Consider the following 20561-nt stretch of genomic DNA (forward strand, 5'->3'; position numbering starts at 1 on the left):
CACATAACAAACCTGACATCATACTCGCCAATAAAAAGAAGAAATTAACACAACTAATCGAAATATCCATACCCAATACAGCAAATATACAGAAGAAAACAGGAGAAAAAATTGAAAAATACATCCAACTGGCTGAGGAAGTCAAGGACATGTGGCATCAGGATAAAGTTGACATTATACCAATTATACTATCAACAATAGGAGTCATACCACACAATATCCACCAGTACATCAATGCAATACAGCTACATCCAAACTTGTATATACAACTACAGAAATCCGTAATTATTGATACATGTTCAATCACCCGAAAGTTCCTAAATGCAATATAACATATACCATACAGTTAAAAGAAAGTCACGCTTGATCAAGGTCCGCGTCACTTTCCATTTTTTACCAGACCTAAGGTCTGAGAAAAGAAAGAAGATAATAATAATAATAATAATAATAACAATAAGAATAATAATAATAATCTCCATCTTCTCTAGTCTCTCCACCATATCTGTCACTATTCTGACCCAGCCTTGTCTTTTGTGGATGCTGTCTTCCACTCCTTTTACCCCCTTGTCATTCGGTCTTGTGCCCTCCATCTTCATCTAGTGCCTCTTCCTAGGCATACTTGTCTCATCCATTCTCTTCACTTTTTATCTTTCTTACTCAATCTTTCCTTGTAAGGGTTCCTCAAATTTTACTTCCCCAGCACTTTTAATTTCTCATTTTTCCATTTTTGTTAGTCCTTTGTGACTTCTCAAAATCTTCATTTCACTTGCCCACACACCTTAGTTCTTTCTGTTTTCTTCATGATCCAGGTTTCTGCAGCATGCAACGCGACTGTTATGTAACACATTTGTTATATCACCTTCTAATTCTTATTGGGAGAATTCTTTCTCCCATATCATTCCTCTCGCACATCTCATACAGCTGTCAGTTTGCCTTGCACATTCCCTTTTCTCTTTGTCATGTCTCTCATTTTCCTGCATTACACTCCCCACATACTTGAAGCTTTGCCCACCCAGTGTCACATTTTATGACAGGATCCATCCTTTTATCTTATTGTGACCACCGTTTCACTTTCCTGTGCATTAAATCGAGCAAAATTTGTGATTAGATTCAGGGCTAAAGATTTCAAAGTGGTGCAGAGATTGACGACTTGCTTTAAATGTTCCAAAATGAAAAATTGTACACTTCACAAAATGGCAAAACATGGTGTTGTATGACTTACATCAGTGAATCACAGTTGGAATAGGTTGACTCGTACCTGGGTGTAGCACTTTGTAGGGGTAGGAAAGGGAACGATTGCATTGGCTCAGTTGTAGGTAGAGCAGGTTCCAGTCTTCAGTTTATTGGGGGAATACTTGGGAAATGCAATCAGTCTGCAAAGGAGATTGCTTACGAATCACTTGTGCAACCCATCCTAGAATATTGCTCAAGTGTGTGAAACCTATACCAAGTAGGAATAATAGGAGATAATGAATTTATACAGAGAAGGACAGCACGAATTGTGACAGGTTTGTCTTACCTGTTGGAGAGTGGCATGAAGATACTAAAGAAACTGAATGGGCAGACACTTTAAGATACACACAACCTATCCCAGGAAAGCCCATTTCAAAGTTTCATGGGAATATACTACTAGCCTCCAGTAGAGTTTTCATGGGGATGGTAAGGACAAGATTAGATTGTTTACAGCACGTACAGAGACATTTAAACTGTAAATCTTCCCACACTCTGTACAGAATGGGACACAGCCCTTATACCTGGTACAGGGGGATGTACCCTCTGCCATGTGCTTCAATAGTCTACAGAGTGTGGATGTAGCTATAGAAATTGTAGGCCATATTCCTCAGTGGCTCACAAGGAGAGGCACCCAGTGGTGGGATTGACTTTTTGAAATTTGCTGTATAGTGATGTAGGTTAAGGACTCATATATCACACCATGCAGCCATTCACCTTGGTGGACCCCTTTTTGTGAGTAATTGACAAAAAAAATTTGGAATTTCACATGATGTTCTACAGCTGTGAAAAAGTAATATTCAGTAGATCAGTTGCACAGCATAATGGCTAAGCTTCTATGCAAAAGGTTAACGGTTCAAATCTCATTAGATGGTATCTCAGTTCATATTTTTAAATCATTTTCAAAATGACTAGTCATTATTTTCTTTCAATTAACTGAATTAAACATAACTTTATTATTTCAATTCCTTTTTAGGTACATTGTTTTAATCACCATTTAACTTTTTCAATTGCTCTAATTTTTTTTTTCTTCTTGTTCAGGAATACAGATATACAGGTCGCCGAGGAATGAAATAAATAGGAAATACAAGAAAGCTAAGACAAAATGGCTGCATGAAAAATGTCAAGAAATCAAGAAAGAAATGATTGTTGAAAGGACTGATTCAGCATAAAGGACAGCCAAAACAACCTTCGGTGAAGTTAAAAGCAAGGGTGGCAGCATTAAGAATGCAACAGGAATTCCACTGTTAAAAACAGATGAGAGAGGGGATAGGTGGGAAGAGTATATTGAAGACCTCTATGAGGTGGAAGATTTGTCTGATGTGATAGAAGAAGAAAGTGGAGTCGATTTAGAAGATATAGGAGATCCAGTATTAGAATCAGAATTTAAAAGAGCTTTGGAGGCCTTACGATCAAATAAGGCAGAAGGGATAGACAACATTCCATCAGAATTTCTAAAATCATTGGGGGAAGTGGCAACAGAACAACTATTCACATTGACATGTGGAATAATCGGGTCTACTGCCAGATGTTTGTGTCGCTCTGGCACAATATTTCAGCCACGTAACTCGTTGCCTTCTTTAGGTGCGACCTGAGACGGTCTCAGGTCACACCTGAAGAAGGCAACGAGTTAGGTGGCCGAAATATTGTGCCAGAGCGACACAAACATCCGGCAGTAACCCGATTATTCCACATGTCAAGATCTCGCCGGGAAAGCCTGAAGAATTAAAACTATTAGCATTGTTGTGTAGAACATAAAAGTCTGGTGACATACCATCTGACTTTTGGGAAAATATCATCCACACAATGCCGAAGACTGCAAGAGCCGACAAGACTCGTTCACGGGATTTGTTGATCTGAAAAAGTGTTTAGCAATGTAAAATTGTGCAGAATGTTTGAAATTGTGAGAATAATAGGGATAAGCTACAGGGAGAGACGGGTAATATACAATATGTACTAAGCCAAGAGGGAATAATAATAGTGGACGACCAGGAACGAAGTGCTCAGATTAAAAAGGGTATAAGACAGGGATGTAGTCTTTTGCCCGTACTATGCAATCTGTACACCGAAGAAGCAACGATGGAAATAAAGGAAAGGTTCAGGAGTGGAATTAAAATTCAAGGTGAAAGGATATCAGTTGTAACATTAGTTGATGACATTGCTATCCTGAGTGAATGTGAAGAAGAATCATTACAAGATCTGCTGAACGTAATTGACAGTTTAATCAGTGCAGAATATGGATTGAGAGTAAATAAAATAAAGACAAAAGTAATGAGAAGCGGCAGAAGCAAGAAACTTAGCATCAGGATTGACAGTCATGAAGCAGATGAAGTAAAGGAATTCTACAACCTAAGCAGCAAAATAAGCAGTTGTGGAACATGGAGGACATCAAAAGCAGTTTAGCACTGGCAAAAAGGACATTCCTGGCAAGAGAAGTCTTCTAGTATCAAACATAGACCTTAATTTGAGGAAAAAATTTCTCTGAGTTTGTGCGTTTGTAACACAGAATGGCGGTGAAACATGGACTGTGGGAAAACCGGAAGAGAAGAGAATCATGGCATTTGAGATGTACTACAGACGAATGTTGAAAATTAGCTTTGAGGAGAGGAGGTTCTGCGCAGAATCGGAGGAGAAAGGAGTATGTGGAAACCACTGACAAGGAGAAGGGACGGGATGATAGGACATCTGTTAAGACATCAGGGAATGAGTTCCATGGTACTAGAGGGAGCTGTAGAGGGTAAAACGGCAAAAACTGTAGAGGAAGACAGAGACTGCAATAAATCCAGCAAATAATTAAGGGCGTAGGTTGCAAGTGCTACTCTAATATGAAGAGATTGGCACACAAGAGAAATTTGGGGTGAGCCGCATCAAACTAGCCAGAAGATTGATGACTCAAAAAGGATGCTAAATCCACTCATCATGCTTTCTTTCTTCTAAGATCAATTATCTGCAGTTAAAAAATAATCCTTTTATTCTCCTCTGTCAAAGGGTTCCATGCCACATAAACATTGCAATGAAGGTTCTCACTGTAGCCAAAAGGATCTGTCTGTGTAGTGAAATGGGTTGTTGTTGTTGTTGTTACTGTTACTGTAGTAAGTTGCTCCATGCAAACAATAATATTGCAGTTTTACTTCTGTTTTTCAGTCAAAAGCTCTTATTTCCTGAAATTTCATAACTTTATTTTTCAACTGTCACTGGCGTTGAGTATGAATACTGTGCTGCAACTCAGTGTTCAGTTTGGCACCAGCTGTATGTTTCATCTTTGTGTACGACAGGTAATGGTTGTGAACCATTTGAGAACCGACTTGCTTCAGTTTACAGTTTGGTGGTACTGCATTTGTGTACACTTGACATAGCTATGTAACTGAACTTTATTCTGTCACATTTGCTCAGCGTCATTGATTAATGGTGTATTTCTGGGTGTGTAGCCAAGTTGTTTCCATTATATGCAAAATATTTTGACAGTGATCCAGTTGTCTTCTTGAGTTGTCATCAGCCGTGTTAAGAGTCCTTTTGCCTGGACTCCAGACTGAAGCGTTGCCAGTTTCGTACCACTCTTACTGCCTGCTAAATGCTTTAATGCTCCTTTTTCAGAGCCTGCTCTGTTACCCCTTGAAACATGTATTCTCTTTGCATTTTCCAGCTCTCGTGGATGAGATGGCTACTGAGACCTTAACATACTGCGTGTCGGACCTCATGTCTAGTTTAAATTGAGATCTCAGTTACGGTTGAACAAGTCTTCCCACTTGGGTAGACTACCTTATTACGCTCTCCCTGAAAATCGGCACTTGCACTGCAGTACTGCTCTTGTCGTTTTTCGTTTCACGAATACACTCGAGGTAGTGTGCTCGGCAATAGCTGAAATGCTGGGTTACATTAATCAGTGTGTCGCTGATGTTCGTCACAGCTCTCCTCCATCTCACATTCTGTTGGAATGTCAGAAAACCTAATAAACGGGGGCTGAGGTTTTAATTTGGGCAGCGAGTGTAAATAATGGTACAGGTCACAGCAACTGATAAAGATGCTCCATTCAGTCATGAAAATATTGTGCGTAAAAATGGAATCCACAAGTAAGCCACACACCCGAAAGTACGGCATCGAGTCGTAATGGATAATGTTCCACGGTGCCGGTGTACGAGCAGTTCCCTTCTCATTGCAGCACTTGCCGGCTGCCCGCCTCCACCGCTCGTGGAGCACAGCACGATGTCCTCGCCGACGTCGGAGACTTCGTACCCCGTGGGGTCGTCGGTGAGCTACAGCTGCTTCCAGGGCTACGTGCTGGAGGGGGAGCACATCATCACCTGCAATCCCTCCGGCCTCTGGGAGCCTTCCCCGTTGCCGACGTGCAGAGCTGATCCACAACCTTACGGTATGTAACCGTAAATACATGCTCTGCCCCTTCTGTCATCCTGTTTCTCTTTGATGGACCCATTTGCATATCAGAAATGAGCATGTCAAGTCTGATCACCCTAGTCCTTCTCTTTCTACGTGTTGTATACTGACTCTCCTTATACATTCATTCATTCATTCATTCATTCACACATCATGTTTCATCAATCCCATCATGGCTGCAGAACTTAAAGAGTGTAGAACAAGTCGAGTTGTACATTAACATGCAGGAGCCACCACTGCTGGATACTTCTGTAAAGTACTCTAACAACAAAATTGTGACTAGTACTAACCTACTCACACTGATAATGATGGTAATTACTTCTGTATTACTTTATAAGTGCATGTTAGCAAATATCGGCAACTTTGACAGAAACTATTGTTCCTCCTCCTGTATTACACAGCTGCTATTATTATCTGATACTTCAAACAAAGCATTTTAACTTTGCATACTACTATTAGATGTTTGTATACTGTCAAAACTAGGAATTGTCTGAGAGAAATATTAGAGTTTGGCAGAGTTTACGTTGCTGAGTCCAAAGTATACATTCCAGTAGTGAAACATGGCAGCAGTTCAGTGGTGATTTGGGCAGATGTATCAGGGCATTCTGTGGGCCTCATAGTTACTGTGCAAGGTCGCATTACTGTCAAGAATTATGTGACCAATTTGTCTGATCAGATATGTGTCACGGTACAAAGTTTGTTCATGAATGGTGATGCTGTGCTCAGAGACAACAGGCCCGCTGTTCACACTGTTCGCACCATCCAGGACTTGTTTTGTGAGTAAAAGGATAAATTGGTGCATTTCTCCCAGTCACCACATTCGCCAGATCTCAGTATTATAGAGCCTCTGTGATCTACTTTGGAGAGAACTGTGCATGACCCACCTTTATCATTGTTACCTGAACTTACCACTATTTTCCAAGAAGAAGATTCCTTTGGAAACCATACAAGACCAGTATTTATCCATGTCTTGTGTTTCTGCTGTATCCATATTTTTGTCCACCTACTGTATCTTGTTGAAGGGTTGCCGAATGAGATATTCTTTTACTTTTTTTAAAAAATATTTTGATGTTCAATATCCTGTCTTATATCTACCTATGACCTCTTAGACTTTTGGAGCAGAATATAAAACTTCATTCTGAACCCTAAAGAGGGAGAGGTAGTGTGTATGGACTTTATTTCTACTCCCAGTATAATTATTGTGAATTGCTGAATTCATCCTAAAATCATTCTTGTTATTAACTATAAATATAATTATGGAGTAAATGTATTGGATGTAAGTGTAAAATTAACAAAATCCTCGAAAATATAGTGCATCTGCAAAGTCTCTCCACGGGGGCGAGCTCTGCACATCTCGCCTTGCAAGGCACATAAGGTTGCAGCACATTTGTGTTGCTGTATAAGCTAGGGGCTAGAATTCAATGCTGGTGGTTGCAGTAATGTTGGACAATGGAATTCGATATCATTATAATTAAAAGAATGAAATTAATTATGTATGATTAAATACACTGTACTCACGAATATCACAGTAGGTGCTGGAAATGTTTTCCTCTTTCTTGAATGCATTGCTCAATATGTTTACATTTATTTGTGAACTTTTTTACCAGTGTTTCAAATGTAATAGAATGCAGATAATCAGTTATCGGCGTCTCCGGTTCATCTGTTGTGTTTGGTTTTGATACAAAAATGTAATAACCGCATGCCAAAGAAAATAGTTTGATGGAGACAGAGCTGGTGAGTGCAGGGACCGGGGACATTTTGTAATTACTCTATCTCCAAATATTTCATCTATAAGTTGTAGGGACTGGGCACTAGTGTTGCCTTGTTGGGAAAATGGAATGATTAATCTCATTTTCATTCAGCAGGGCAGTAAATGGATAAATTATCTGGGAACAGTAGACATCAGAAATGACAGTAATATCATAAAAGATCAGCCCTATGGTTCACATTCACATTTCACCAATCCAAACACTGGTTTTCTCTGCATGCAATGTATTTCTCTTAAGGAATGTGGACTTTCTGATGACCAAATTCGTGAATTTTTTTGAATTAATGCAGCCTGATAGATGAAACCAAGTCTCATCACTGAAAAAGGTTAAATCTAAAACAAGAACTCCACATTGATTAACAAATCACTGAAACCATTCATAATAAGCAATTTGTTTGGCATGGTACGTACAGTGTATTTATTGCACTGCAGTAATTTCATATGGACACATCGCCTATTCTTTGGTTATGACCTTAAGTGCTGTTGTACGTGAGACTTTAGCCTCCTGTAATAATCTCCTCACTGATTTTTTTGGACTCTGTTGTCACGATGTCCAAAATGTCATCAAGCTTCTGTCCTATAAAACTGTGAGCCACCCAGCTCATGGTGCATCATGAACTGAACTTTTTGCTGTCCGAAATTTGCAAATTAAATCGCATACAGTGTCAGAATGTGGACACCTTGAAGCAGGAAAATGTAATGTAAATTACCACCTCAGATGCTTCGTGAAGTTTCTTCCTGTATGGAAAACCTCTTCCACTAAACACATGCTCTATGTAGTTGTAAGCATTTTAACTACACTCAGGTTACACGAGAACTAGACGATAACACAACTAACAGCTGCAGTGCACATGTAACTCTACTACCCCCACCCTACCACAGCATGTCCATGGAATACGTGCAGATGAGACTCGAAAGTACTGCCAACATTACGCACCCCACAAGACAAGACATGCAAGGCTCGCCACTGCGGTATATTCGGTTACCAACTTTATACAATAATATTCTTATTGCATAATTGTGTAGATTAAGTCTTTTCTTCACCATAGCTGCAGTGATCCCAAAGATTATTCCACAGGATAGAATTGAGAGACAGTATGGTACCAATTCTGTCTATAGATCAACATAATGAGATTTCCAAGTGCAAAACAGGCAGAACTGAGCTTTTAGGTTAACATATATACATGCTGGCACCACCTCAGTTTACATTTGGATGCCCAAGGACTTCACACATCATGTCTAATCTAGTCTGTTCCCATTGATCTCCACATCTCGTCTTGCTGTGCTGTTAGGATTCTATCAACATGCCATCCCTCCCCTTTCCAAGTGAACTGATGAGGCTCTTGAAGTATTCCAGGCAAAATGAACATTTTGTTAGAGTTCAGCTAGATTATCATGCCATTCAACTTGATTATCACGCCATTTAAAGGCGTATAAAATAAGAGTTTGATTTTGTAGCACAAGGGCTAGTTTCATACTAATTTTCCAGTCGGCAACATTTGTTGTTTAATTTATTTAGAATTGATTTGGAAGTTTTTTATGGCTTCAGTTTGAGGCACTTGGGCACAATTATCTAAATGAAATTCATCTGCAAATGTATCCTGCAGCTGTATTGTAACATCCACTAATGTGCTAAATAAGTGTGATCTGGCACTGTACATGTACTTTATTACATTGTTTAGAACACATTTTGTTTCCCCCGCTATTCAATAATTTACTTCTTTGGTATATCCACATCATCATGTGCCTATGAACCTCTCCCTCTTTGAAACTTCCTAACTGATTGAAACTGTGTGCCGGACTGTGACTCGGACTTGGGACCTTTGCCTTTTACGGGCAAGTGCTCTACCATCCGAGCTACCCAAGCACGATTCGCACCCCGTCTTCACAGATTTACTTCCCCAAGGCTGTGGCTAAGCCATGTCTCCGCAATATCCTTTCTTCCAGGAGTGCTAGTCCTGCAGGTTCACAGAAGAGCTTCTGTGAAGTTTGGAAGGTAGGAGACACAGTACTGGCAGAATTGAAGCTGTGAAGGCAGGTCGTGAGTCGTGCTTGGGTAACTCAGATGGTAGAGCACTTGCCCGCGAAAGGCAAAGGTCCCGAGTTCGAGTCTCGGTCCGGCACACAGTTTTACCGTATTTACTCGAATCTAAGCTGCACTCGAATCTAAGCTGCACTCGAATCTAAGCCGCACCTGAAAAATGATACTCGAAATGAAGGAAAAAAAATTTTCCCGAATCTAAGCCGCACCTGAAATTTGAGACTCGAAATTCAAGGGGAGACAAAAGTTTTAGGCCGCATCTCCCAATCGAAACAAAGTTGATCCATTGTAATATGAGACACAATTTAGATCGAATGAATGACGATACAGCTACAGTAGTTTGGTTCGAATCGTAAGCTTAGCAGTTACGCTTTGCCAGGTAGCCATTGCTATGCGTCACGCGCTCCATCCTTATTTATACGGGTACGCTTCCTTTTTCACGTGCTTCGTCTGGTTTGAATTGATGTCACTCTAAGCTGAAAATGCGTTACTGTACTGTGTCATGCATTGTTTGTTGCATTCTGATAGTGCGTGTTTACGGCCTGTCGCCGCTCGCGGCATGGCTTCCTTTTGTGTGCGCTACTGTCGCTTATAATTTAAAAAAAAAAAAAAAAAAAGAGAGAGGAATCGTCTCATTAGCGAAACAATGGCAAGAGACTGCTATTTGTTGTTACTCACACTGCTGCTTTCTTTGTTAATGATTAACAAGAACCAAATAATAGACTGCGTATGATAGATGTTCTGAACGAGAGCTTAGCGAAAATTTTTCTCCGTTTGAAAATCTTTGCAGGCGCCTCTTTAGTACGTTACATTCTGCCCAGAAATTAGAGTCATCTTAGATTTAAAAATCTAGTCAATTGCCGTGCTTCATTTCTGACTGTATCACTATTAGGCATAAGAATAATACGAATATAAAGATGGCATGATATGTATATTCTTCCGTGTTTGCTGTTGTCTCACTCTAGTTTCGTAGTTTATTAGGCAGACAGGATTTAAATGAGATAGCAGCAAACACGAAACAATACATGGTAAAATGTTTATATTCGTATTATTCTTATGGTGAAGAGAATACTGCATGTGATTCACAATTCATAAAAGTTCCTATTAGCAACCATCTCTTCTCACAGGTAGGAAAAAATCCAGAATGTAGAGTTGGCCATATTGACAAACATCCCAAACAGTCTTGCCAGTCGGATTTTCGTAGTACATTGAAATACTGCTGCTACATTCGAAGATGAACAATACGGAATTTGTATTTACTTCGTTGGATAATGTATGAAAATGCAGTGGTCGAAACTCGGGGCGGAGAAAAAAGCTCGTCTTCCACCTTTTTTTTTAATTTGTTTAATGACGCAGCGGTTTTGGTGCCAGTATTTATCTTTGTGCCTACAAAGCATGCCTATGTAGCGCTACATATATTCGACGGCAGAAGTTAGTTGTGGCGGCACCCACCAACATTTTTCAGAACTTCCGCTTGCTTTGCACTCGATTCTAAGCCGCAGGCTGTTTTTTGGATTACAAAAACCGGAAAAAAGTGCGGCTTGGATTTGAGTAAATACGGTAATCTTTCAGGAAGCTTCATATCAGCGCACACTCCACTGCAGAGTGAAAATCTCATTCACTCCCTCTTTACTGACATTATAATTTAAAATTGTTATAAACTGTTAAAATAAAAAGGACAACCACTGGTCAGTTGAAACTGATGCTTCCATTCTGACCAATTGTTGTTACAAGAAAATAAAATGAACAGTATTTTTCTTTTTCAATTGAAATCTTGTGGGAAAACTTGCAGCATTTTGTTCAGTATGGATTTTGTGTTGCTTTCTTCAGGGTGGCTACTTGTCTGGAAAACCTGGGAAATTGGTGATTCTCAGGGATTTAGAATTTACCAGAAAATTAGGGACATGTCAGTGATTTCTGAAAGACTAAGGGAATTCTAGGACATTTGGTGAGTAGGGGAGTTGAACTGTTCATTGACAGACATAAAGAAATGTACTTACTTATTTTGTTAAATAAACCTCTCAAGATTTTTCACCAGAAACAGTCAGTTGTTGGGTTGCGTAAGAAGAGGTGAAGTAGTCCATTAAATTATTGTAATATTTGTCACTCAATGACATTTGCTTATGATGCACTGATCCATGTCGAGAATCTTCGTTATTGACAGTGGGTTTTAGAGATTCAAGTCTGCTTCCCATTGCACAGTTGATTCTGAGTACAACTGACTTCAATTTACACATCAAAATTTGTCACTTGGTTGTAAGTTTGTTAATCACACAAAAGCAAGGGTTATAATTTTTCATCTATGCAGAGTGGTTTTGGTAAGTGGGAGCACTACAGGAAACAAGCAAAAAATGTTCCAGAAATATGGCCAGAAATTCACAGTGTCCGTGCTACAGGATGTTCATCAGATCTGTACAGTACAACATAGATGAAATGTTTGAACTGGCCCCAGAGAGCCTCTAAGTGTACCGGAACACGACGCAGCAGCGACTGACGTGTAAGTTCAGATGTGCTGTTCTGCAACCGAGTGGTATCACACTCATCGAGACTGTGTTGTTTCAGTGTCTGCACTTATAGGATGAGACACAACTTCTTTCAGGTGCACCCACAGACAGAAAACTGAAGGGTCAAGGTCTAGTGACCAGGCGAGCTGTGTGACTGGACGGTTGATCAAGGTAGATGTTGTCGAGATGCCTTTTCATGGAGATATAGATGTGAGCTGGAGTACCATTGTGTAGTAGTGTCATAACCCTTCATATCACCATCTTCCATCAGGGAGGCAGGGTCGCCCACAGAGACAGTGAGTACACCTCTCCTTGGAGGTGTGGTGAAAAGATGACTGGTCCCAATAATCCCTGCTCACTCATTAAGACTGAACTGGTTCTGATATTCACTAGTACACACAGAAAATACTGAGTTGCCTGGCATGTTTTCATGTGCTTTATTCATTGAAAACTACACTATTTAAGTTCTTTTACCCCACCTTCAATCTCTGGCCACTTGTCCTATGACCTTTTTTGCTACTTATCTTCTTGGGGATTGTTCCCTACGTTTGCTCTCGTTTAGCAAAATCACTTTGTAAAGAAAATACAAATGTGGACCCAGATTTGTGAACACACCATTTGTACATTAGCAACGAGTATTCAGGCTTTGGTTCTCTTTCAGTAATTTCAGTGCAAAGTAGTACTTTGCTAACTTTCTTGAACTTGCGTGCTGCACTACAGTGTGGAAAGCTTCAGGTTTCAAATAGGATGCATTGTTTCCATCAGAGGCTATTGTTGTTATGTTCTGTGGACAACAGTTGGAAGCAGCAGTTCCTGTCAGGATTTTTTGTATACTTGTGTTTATTGCACAGTTCCACCCTTGTCACGGAATAGTGATGGACGGCACTAACAAGAGAATTGCCATTTAAAATTTAACCAGAATGTTACAAATGTTATATCTTGTTTTCAGTCCTAGTTGAACTTGGGATAATAACTGGCAACAGGGCAGCTTGAAAAATATTTAGCCGTGAAAACTAGTAAAATAAAAAAATAAAAAAGTAAAATAAAACTTATTCTCACATATAACGAAAATTGATTCAATAAAATTAGGACTTTATTGTTGGAAAAACTTGGAAGATATCTGCATGGTGCAAATAGTGGCATTAGACCCTGAACAATAAAAACTATGAGATCCTTCACATGACGACTGAAAAAGCTTCCTTTAATCACTCAAATTTAAAGCTTTTCAAATCAATTAAATACCTAGGGATTAAAGTTCAGACCAACTTCAATTGGATGCATCACATAGAAAATGTTATGGGGAAGATTAATTATAGATTGCATTTTCCTGGCATGACAGAAGGCGCACCAAATGTACTAAAGAGACTGCCTTGCCTTCAATACACTAGCTTATCCTCTTGTACTGTATTGCTGTGGGGTATGAGATCCTTACCAAATACACTCCTGGAAATGGAAAAAAGAACACATTGACACCGGTGTGTCAGACCCACCATACTTGCTCCGGACACTGCGAGAGGGCTGTACAAGCAATGATCACACGCACAGCACAGCGGACACACCAGGAACCGCGGTGTTGGCCGTCGAATGGCGCTCGCTGCGCAGCATTTGTGCACCGCCGCCGTCAGTGTCAGCCAGTTTGCCGTGGCATACGGAGCTCCATCGCAGTCTTTAACACTGGTAGCATGCCGCGACAGCGTGGACGTGAACCTTATGTGCAGTTGACGGACTTTGAGCGAGGGCGTATAGTGGGCATGCGGGAGGCCAGGTGGACGTACCGCCGAATTGCTCAACACGTGGGGCGTGAGGTCTCCACAGTACATCGATGTTGTCGCCAGTGGTCGGCGGAAGGTGCACGTGCCCGTCGACCTGGGACCGGACCGCAGCGACGCACGGATGCACGCCAAGACCGTAGGATCCTACGCAGTGCCGTAGGGGACCGCACCGCCACTTTCCAGCAAATTAGGGACACTGTTGCTCCTGGGGTATCGGCGAGGACCATTCGCAACCGTCTCCATGAAGCTGGGCTACGGTCCCGCACACCGTTAGGCCGTCTTCCGCTCACGCCCCAACATCGTACAGCCCGCCTCCAGTGGTGTCGCGACAGGCGTGAATGGAGGGACGAATGGAGACGTGTCGTCTTCAGCGATGAGATTCGCTTCTGCCTTGGTGCCAATGATGGTCGTATGCGTGTTTGGCGCCGTGCAGGTGGCGCCACAATCAGGACTGCATACGACCGAGGAACACAGGGCCAACACCCGGCATCATGGTGTGGGAAGCGATCTCCTACACTGGCCGTACACCACTGGTGATCTTCGAGGGGACACTGAATAGTGCACGGTACATCCAACCGTCAAAGAACCCATTGTTCTACCATTCCTAGACCGGCAAGGGAACTTGCTGTTCCAACAGGACAGTGCACGTCCGCATGTATCCCGTGCCACCCAACGTGCTCTAGAAGGTGTAAGTCAACTACCCTGGCCAGCAAGATCTCCGGATCTGTCCCCCATTGAGCATGTTTGGGACTGGATGAAGCGTCGTCTCACGCGGTCTGCACGTCCAGCACGAACGCTGGTCCAACTGAGGCGCCAGGTGGAAATGGCATGGCAAGCCGTTCCACAGGACTACATCCAGCATCTCTACGATCGTCTCCATGGGAGAATAGCAGCCTGCATTGCTGCGAAAGGTGGATATACACTGTACTAGCGCCGATTTTGTGCATGCTCTGTTGCCTGTGTCTATGTGCCTGTGGTTCTGTCAGTGTGATCATGTGATGTATCTGACCCCAGGAATGTGTCAATAAAGTTTCCCCTTCCTGGGACAATGAATTCACGGTGTTCTTATTTCAATTTCCAGGAGTGTAGTATTGATGCAAAACATTGCAAAAGTTCAGAGAAGTCAGGTCATTTAGCATTACCCATTATTAAAGCTGCCAGGGACTCAGGAAGGAGGTCAGTATGCAGCAATGAAAAATTTTTGATCTCCTGCCCTATACCATAAAATGTCTGACAGGTAGCAAAGCAAGTTTTAAACCTAACCTAAAATCATTTTTTGTGGACACCTCCTACTATTTCATGGACAGATTTCTATTTAAAACTGGTAGTTTTTAAGGTAACTAAATATCTCGAAAACAACGCATCGTATGGAGAAAAAAAAAATGTTCTGGGTGAAAAGTTAATATTAGAAAGGGACAATAGGGGACAACCGCGTGTCCTACAACTGACCACCTCTTAACCACTCCTCTTGTGTGGTTGGGTCACCCTTGTACTTTCAAATGGGGATTCCCCCCCCCCCCCCTTTTTTTCTCCAGATTCTACATAAGAAAAATATGTACAGTTTACTCAAACCATTGTTTTCCATTTGTGGTATATGGCACTGTAATCGACACAAATATCAAGTGTGCCTGTTTATGCAATTAACAACTGACATATTTGATTCTACCTTTCATTTACACTGTAAATGTAAACTTTTATGTCCTATGATATTTGTCTTCAAAATTTACTTTAAGGTTGTAAATTAGACCGTACAGAACAGTGTGGTTACCCATTTCAGTCTCTGGTTAGAAACTATTTGTAGCCTGATCGAGGAACAATTACATGGATGTAACAGTTGTCTGTTCCCATTGGGATGCTTGATATCGGTGAGTCCCGCTGCCTGTCACCATTGGGGTGCTTGATTCCAGTGAATACCCATGGGTCTGTCGCTATCACTTCATGGACATTTTACCTTACTACAGTGTTTGGAACTTGCATTCTGCCGGTAGCCTGCACAAGAATTAAGGCAGTTGGATGGAAGCACACAGTGAAATCAGTCACCCTGATGGTGGGGTTCAAGGCCAACCACTGAAATCAAGCATTCCGATGGTTTGGGGACTCGCCACAATCCATCCCACAAGGAACAAAAAACTACATTACTATACAAGTAACTTATTTGTCAGAAACATCATGTCTACTATTTGTACTGTACAACCACATTTGCTACACTCAATTCAGATGTTCCATAGAACATGTAACTAACTAACTAATTAACTGACTAATTATCAAGAAACAGAGGAGAGATGAATATGATACATGAGTTGGGGTAGCAATCATTGAGACAAAGAATTGTTTCATTGTTGTGAGAGAATTTTTTTTTTTATTTTTTGTTTTTGTAACCACAAAATTTGTCACCAACTTTCTCCTCTGTGTGTTAAAATAATCTTTTGACTTCACCTAGATAGAGAGAAATGACCAGCATGATAAAATAAGAGAAATAACTGCTCACAAAAAAGATTTAGGCTTTAATTTTTCCCACGGGCTATTCCAGAATGGAACAGTAGAGAAAAATTCTGAAAGTGATTCTATGAATCGCCTGTCAAACACTTAAGTAATGGAGTAATCACATAGGTGTAAATGTTTGGGAAATCTTTTGACGAAATAGTCGCCACCCTGTTCTTTTGATAAACTTTGTGCCAGTTTCTCCAATCTCTACTGACAGTGATTTAACTTCCTCCAACAGCCTACCTGAGTACGTCGAGTGTGCTGCTCGTGTCCCTCGCAGTGGCCCTCGGTGTCTCACTCATCCTGCTCGTGGTCTGTGTGGTGGTGGTGTGTCGCCACCAGGGGCCCAAGACACGCCCCGGAGTTCCGTCGCCCTCGTCGTCAACTGGAGGAGGCGGAGGCCACCGCGGTGGCTGTGGCGGACCACCTGGTTCTCTTGGCGGACCACGCCACTCTTCTCCGACAGGATGCGTTGCCACATCTGGAGGTGTATTGCATGACCCAGACAGGGTCGCCCTTATCGCATTTGCTGATGGAGTTCAGTTGGGAGAGGTTGGTAAATTGTATCATTAACTGAGGAGAACTACAAAATTATGAGACATAGTTGCTGACCAACACTTACCTTCTGTCCTGCTGTGGGTTTTGCTGCATTCCGTTCAGTAGTTACAGCAGCAACAGTCAGGATGATAGACTAATCTGGCCTTGTAACATCAGCCAACATAGTCTTGCTGTGCTGGTACAGCAAAGGACGAAAGGCAAGGGGGAACAACAGCCATTATAGTTCCCGAGGACATGCAGCTCTACTGTAAGGTTTAATGATTGTGGTAGCTTCTTATGTAAAATATTGTGGAATCTGTGGATGAGGGCTACTCAGGAGGATGTCGTCATAAGAAAAACAAAATTACCATTCTACAAGTCAGTGTGTGGAATGGTAGGTCCCTTAATCAGGTAGGCAGATTAGAGAATTTAAAAAGAGAGATGGATGGGTTGAAGCTGAATGTAGTGGAAGTAGTGAAGTACTGTGGCAGGAAGAGCCGGACCTCTGGTCAGGCCACTACAAGGTGTCAACATAAAAGCAAATATAGGATTTCGGAAATAAGGCTGAGAATGAATAAGAAAATAGGGATGCAGCTAAGCTACTATGAACAGCATAGTGAATGTAGTATAGTAGCCTAAGTAGACCCAAAGCCAGCACCCACCACAGTAGTACAAGTTTATATGCCAACTAGTGCCACAGAGATGAAGAGTCTAAATGAATGTGTAACAAAATAAAATAAGATATTCAGATAGTTAAGGGAGACGAAAATTTAATTGTGTCAAGGGACTGGAATTCAGTAGTAGGAAAAGGGCAAGAAGGAAAAATGGTAGGAGAACATGGAGCAGGGGAGAGTACTGAAAGGCGAAATGCCTCGGTAGATTTTTGGACTCAGCAAAATTTTATCATTGGTTTAAAAATAATGAAACAATCTTGTTTGTGTGGAAGATTCATGAAGACATTGGAAGGCTTCAGGTATATTACATAATGGTAAGACAAAGGTATACAAACCAAATTTTAAACTGCAAAAATCAAACAATGGAAAATCCAGGACGGAATGTAACAATATTATGAAAAGGAAAGTTGCTACTCATCATATAGAGAACATCACACACACACACACACACACACACACACACACACACACACGACCCGTACACACGACTGCAGCCTCTGGCACTTGAAGCCAGTGAAGAAGTGTGTGTGTCAGTCGCGTTTGTGTGTATGTGTTTGTGTTTGTGTATTATGTCATCTATTTTCGACAAAGGCTTTGTTGGCCGAAAGCTTATATTGTGACAGTCTTTTTGTTGTGCCTGTCTGTGACTCAGCATCTCTGCCATATGGTGATTAGCAACTTTCCTATTCATAATATTGTTAAATTTTAAATTCTAAAGATTTCCAGGGGCTGATGTTGATTGTGACCATAATTTATTTCTTATGAACTGCAGATGAAAACTGGGAAAAAAAGAATTAGGAAGATGGGAAATTAAGGAGGCACACCATGCATAGATTGAAAGAACTGGGAGTTGTTGAGTTTTGAAAAGGGACCGTTAGGCAACGATTAAATGAAATGCCAAAGGAATACAATAGAAGGAGAATGAGTAGCTTTGAGAGATGAAGTAGTGAAGACAGTAGAGGGTCAAACAGGCAAAAAGACAAAGTTGAGTAGAAACCCCTGAATAACTTTGGAGGCTTTAATTTAATTGTTGAAAGGAGAAAATATAACAATGCAACTAATGGAGTGACCAAAAAGGAATACAAACATTTAAAAAATCAGACCAACAGAATATTCAAAATGGCTAGACAGGAATGGTTAAAGGACAAATGGAAAGCTTTAGATATATGCACAATAGTAGAAAGTGCTACTCATCATATAGAGGACGTGTTGTGCCTGTCTGTGGCTCAATGTCTTCTCTGTATGGTGAGTAGCAGTCTATCCTTTTCATAATATTTTTGTTATTCTGTCCTGGATTTTCTGTTGCATGATAGGAGAAAGATAGATATGTCCTATAAAAATTAGAGACCTTTGGAGAAAACAGAAGCACGGATATGAATATCAAGAGTTCATATGGCAAGCCAGAATTAAACAAAGAGTGGAAAGGTGAAAGTTGGAAGGATTATATAGAAGGGCTAAACAAGGAAACTGAATGTGAAGGCAGTGTTATAGGTAGGGAAGAGAAGATAGATAAAGATGAATTGGGAGATATGACACTGTGAAAAGAATTTAAGGAACACTGAATGGCCTACGTAGAAACAAAGCCCCTGAGTAAAGTAGATGACATTCCCTCAGAATTATAGAGGTACTTGGGCTGCCAGCCATAACAGAACTATTTCAACTTGTATGCAAGATATATGAGACAGTTGAAATACCCTCAGATGTCAAGAAGGATAAAATAATAATCCAGGTTCAAAGTAGGGACCTGGAGACAGGTGTGAATATTATTGAACTGGTAGTAACTGACTTTGTAGAAGGTCACTTGCATTCCAGAGTAATGTAGGAACTCTTGAGGTAGTACTGATACAGTGAGTTAGCTTAGAAGATAGGTTAAAGAAAGTCGCCTGCATTTACACATTTGTAGATATAGAGAAAGTTTGACTGGATTACATTCTATGAAATTGTGGAGTTTGTAATGTCCCCCTCCCACAATTTGTTGATACCACTCCTATTGTCCCTGGTAAAGTCTCTTTTTTGGAAAATACGAGAATAGTAAGAATTACAATAAACTTTTTATTTATCTTCTTCTCTCATAGTTGGCTCCAGTTCTTCACGTCTAACTGCTGATCGTTGAAGCTGAAATTTTTGACATTTTAGATTCTCATGGTTCCAATTGATGTAATTAATTTTGAAGAATGTTTTCATGATAATTTATTATCTCACATTTTACAATATAACGCTGTCTTTTGAATTTACACATTAACAAAGCCAAAACTACATTGTTCTGCCCAAAATACAAAAACACATCCGATCACGTCAGAGGCATGCCCACTACTACTACTTCACTTTGCGTTAATAACAATATTCCAAAGGTCTTACACATTTTCTTGACAAAAGAATTTCTATTATTATTTTATAAATGACTATAGAAATAAATCTAATAAATAGCCCCAAATTGTGTCATTAATAATAGAAATTTTAAGTGTGCCAAATATTTCGTAATTTCAAATGTTTCTTATATACAGGGTGTAACAAAAAGGTACGGCCAAACTTTCCATGTTAGAGCTCATTTTAGTTTCGTCAGTATGTACTCCACTTCCTCGATTCACCGTCAGTTGGCCCAACTGAAGGAAGGTAATGTTGACTTCGGTCTCTGCCCAAACTCTTTGCCTTTACAAATGTCTGCTTGTGTCTGTGTATGTACGGATGGATATGTGTGTGTGCGCGAGTGTATACCTGTCCTTTTTTCCCCCTAAGGTAAGTCTTTCCACTTCCGTGATTGGAATAACTCCTTACCCTCTCCCTTAAAACCCACATCCTTTCGTCTTTCCCTCTCCTTCCCTCTTTCCTGATGAAGCAACCGTTTGTTGCGAAAGCTTGAATTTTGTGTGTATGTTTGTGTTTGTGTGTCTATCGACCTGCCAGCGCTTTTGTTTGGTAAGTCACATCATCTTTGTGTGTGTCATATAATATAGGGAAACATTCCACGTGGGAAAAATATATCTAAAACCACAGATGATGTGACTTACCGAACGAAAGTGCTGTGTTTCTTCGTTTGTTTCGAAATGCGGTGCTACAGAAGAATGCTGAATATTAGATGGGTAGATCACATAACTAATGAGGAAGTATTGAATAGGATTGGGGAGAAGAGAAGTTTGTGGCACAACTTGACCAGAAGAA

At 40.7% G+C, this 20561-nt stretch overlaps 1 protein-coding gene across 1 annotated transcript in view; it reads left to right on the forward strand.

Moving 5' to 3' along the window:
- The window catches only part of LOC124551226 (sushi, von Willebrand factor type A, EGF and pentraxin domain-containing protein 1-like), a 102078-nt gene that overhangs the window by 62811 nt on the left and 18706 nt on the right, over nt 1-20561 (forward strand). Inside the window, exons 7-8 of the mRNA XM_047126219.1 lie at nt 5390-5599; nt 16430-16743. Of these exons, the coding sequence (XP_046982175.1) occupies nt 5390-5599; nt 16430-16743 (524 nt within the window). The remainder of the gene's footprint in view (nt 1-5389; nt 5600-16429; nt 16744-20561) is intronic.

This window comes from Schistocerca americana, chromosome 9 (genome assembly GCF_021461395.2).
Source record: "Schistocerca americana isolate TAMUIC-IGC-003095 chromosome 9, iqSchAmer2.1, whole genome shotgun sequence".
NCBI classification, from domain to species: domain Eukaryota; kingdom Metazoa; phylum Arthropoda; class Insecta; order Orthoptera; family Acrididae; genus Schistocerca; species Schistocerca americana.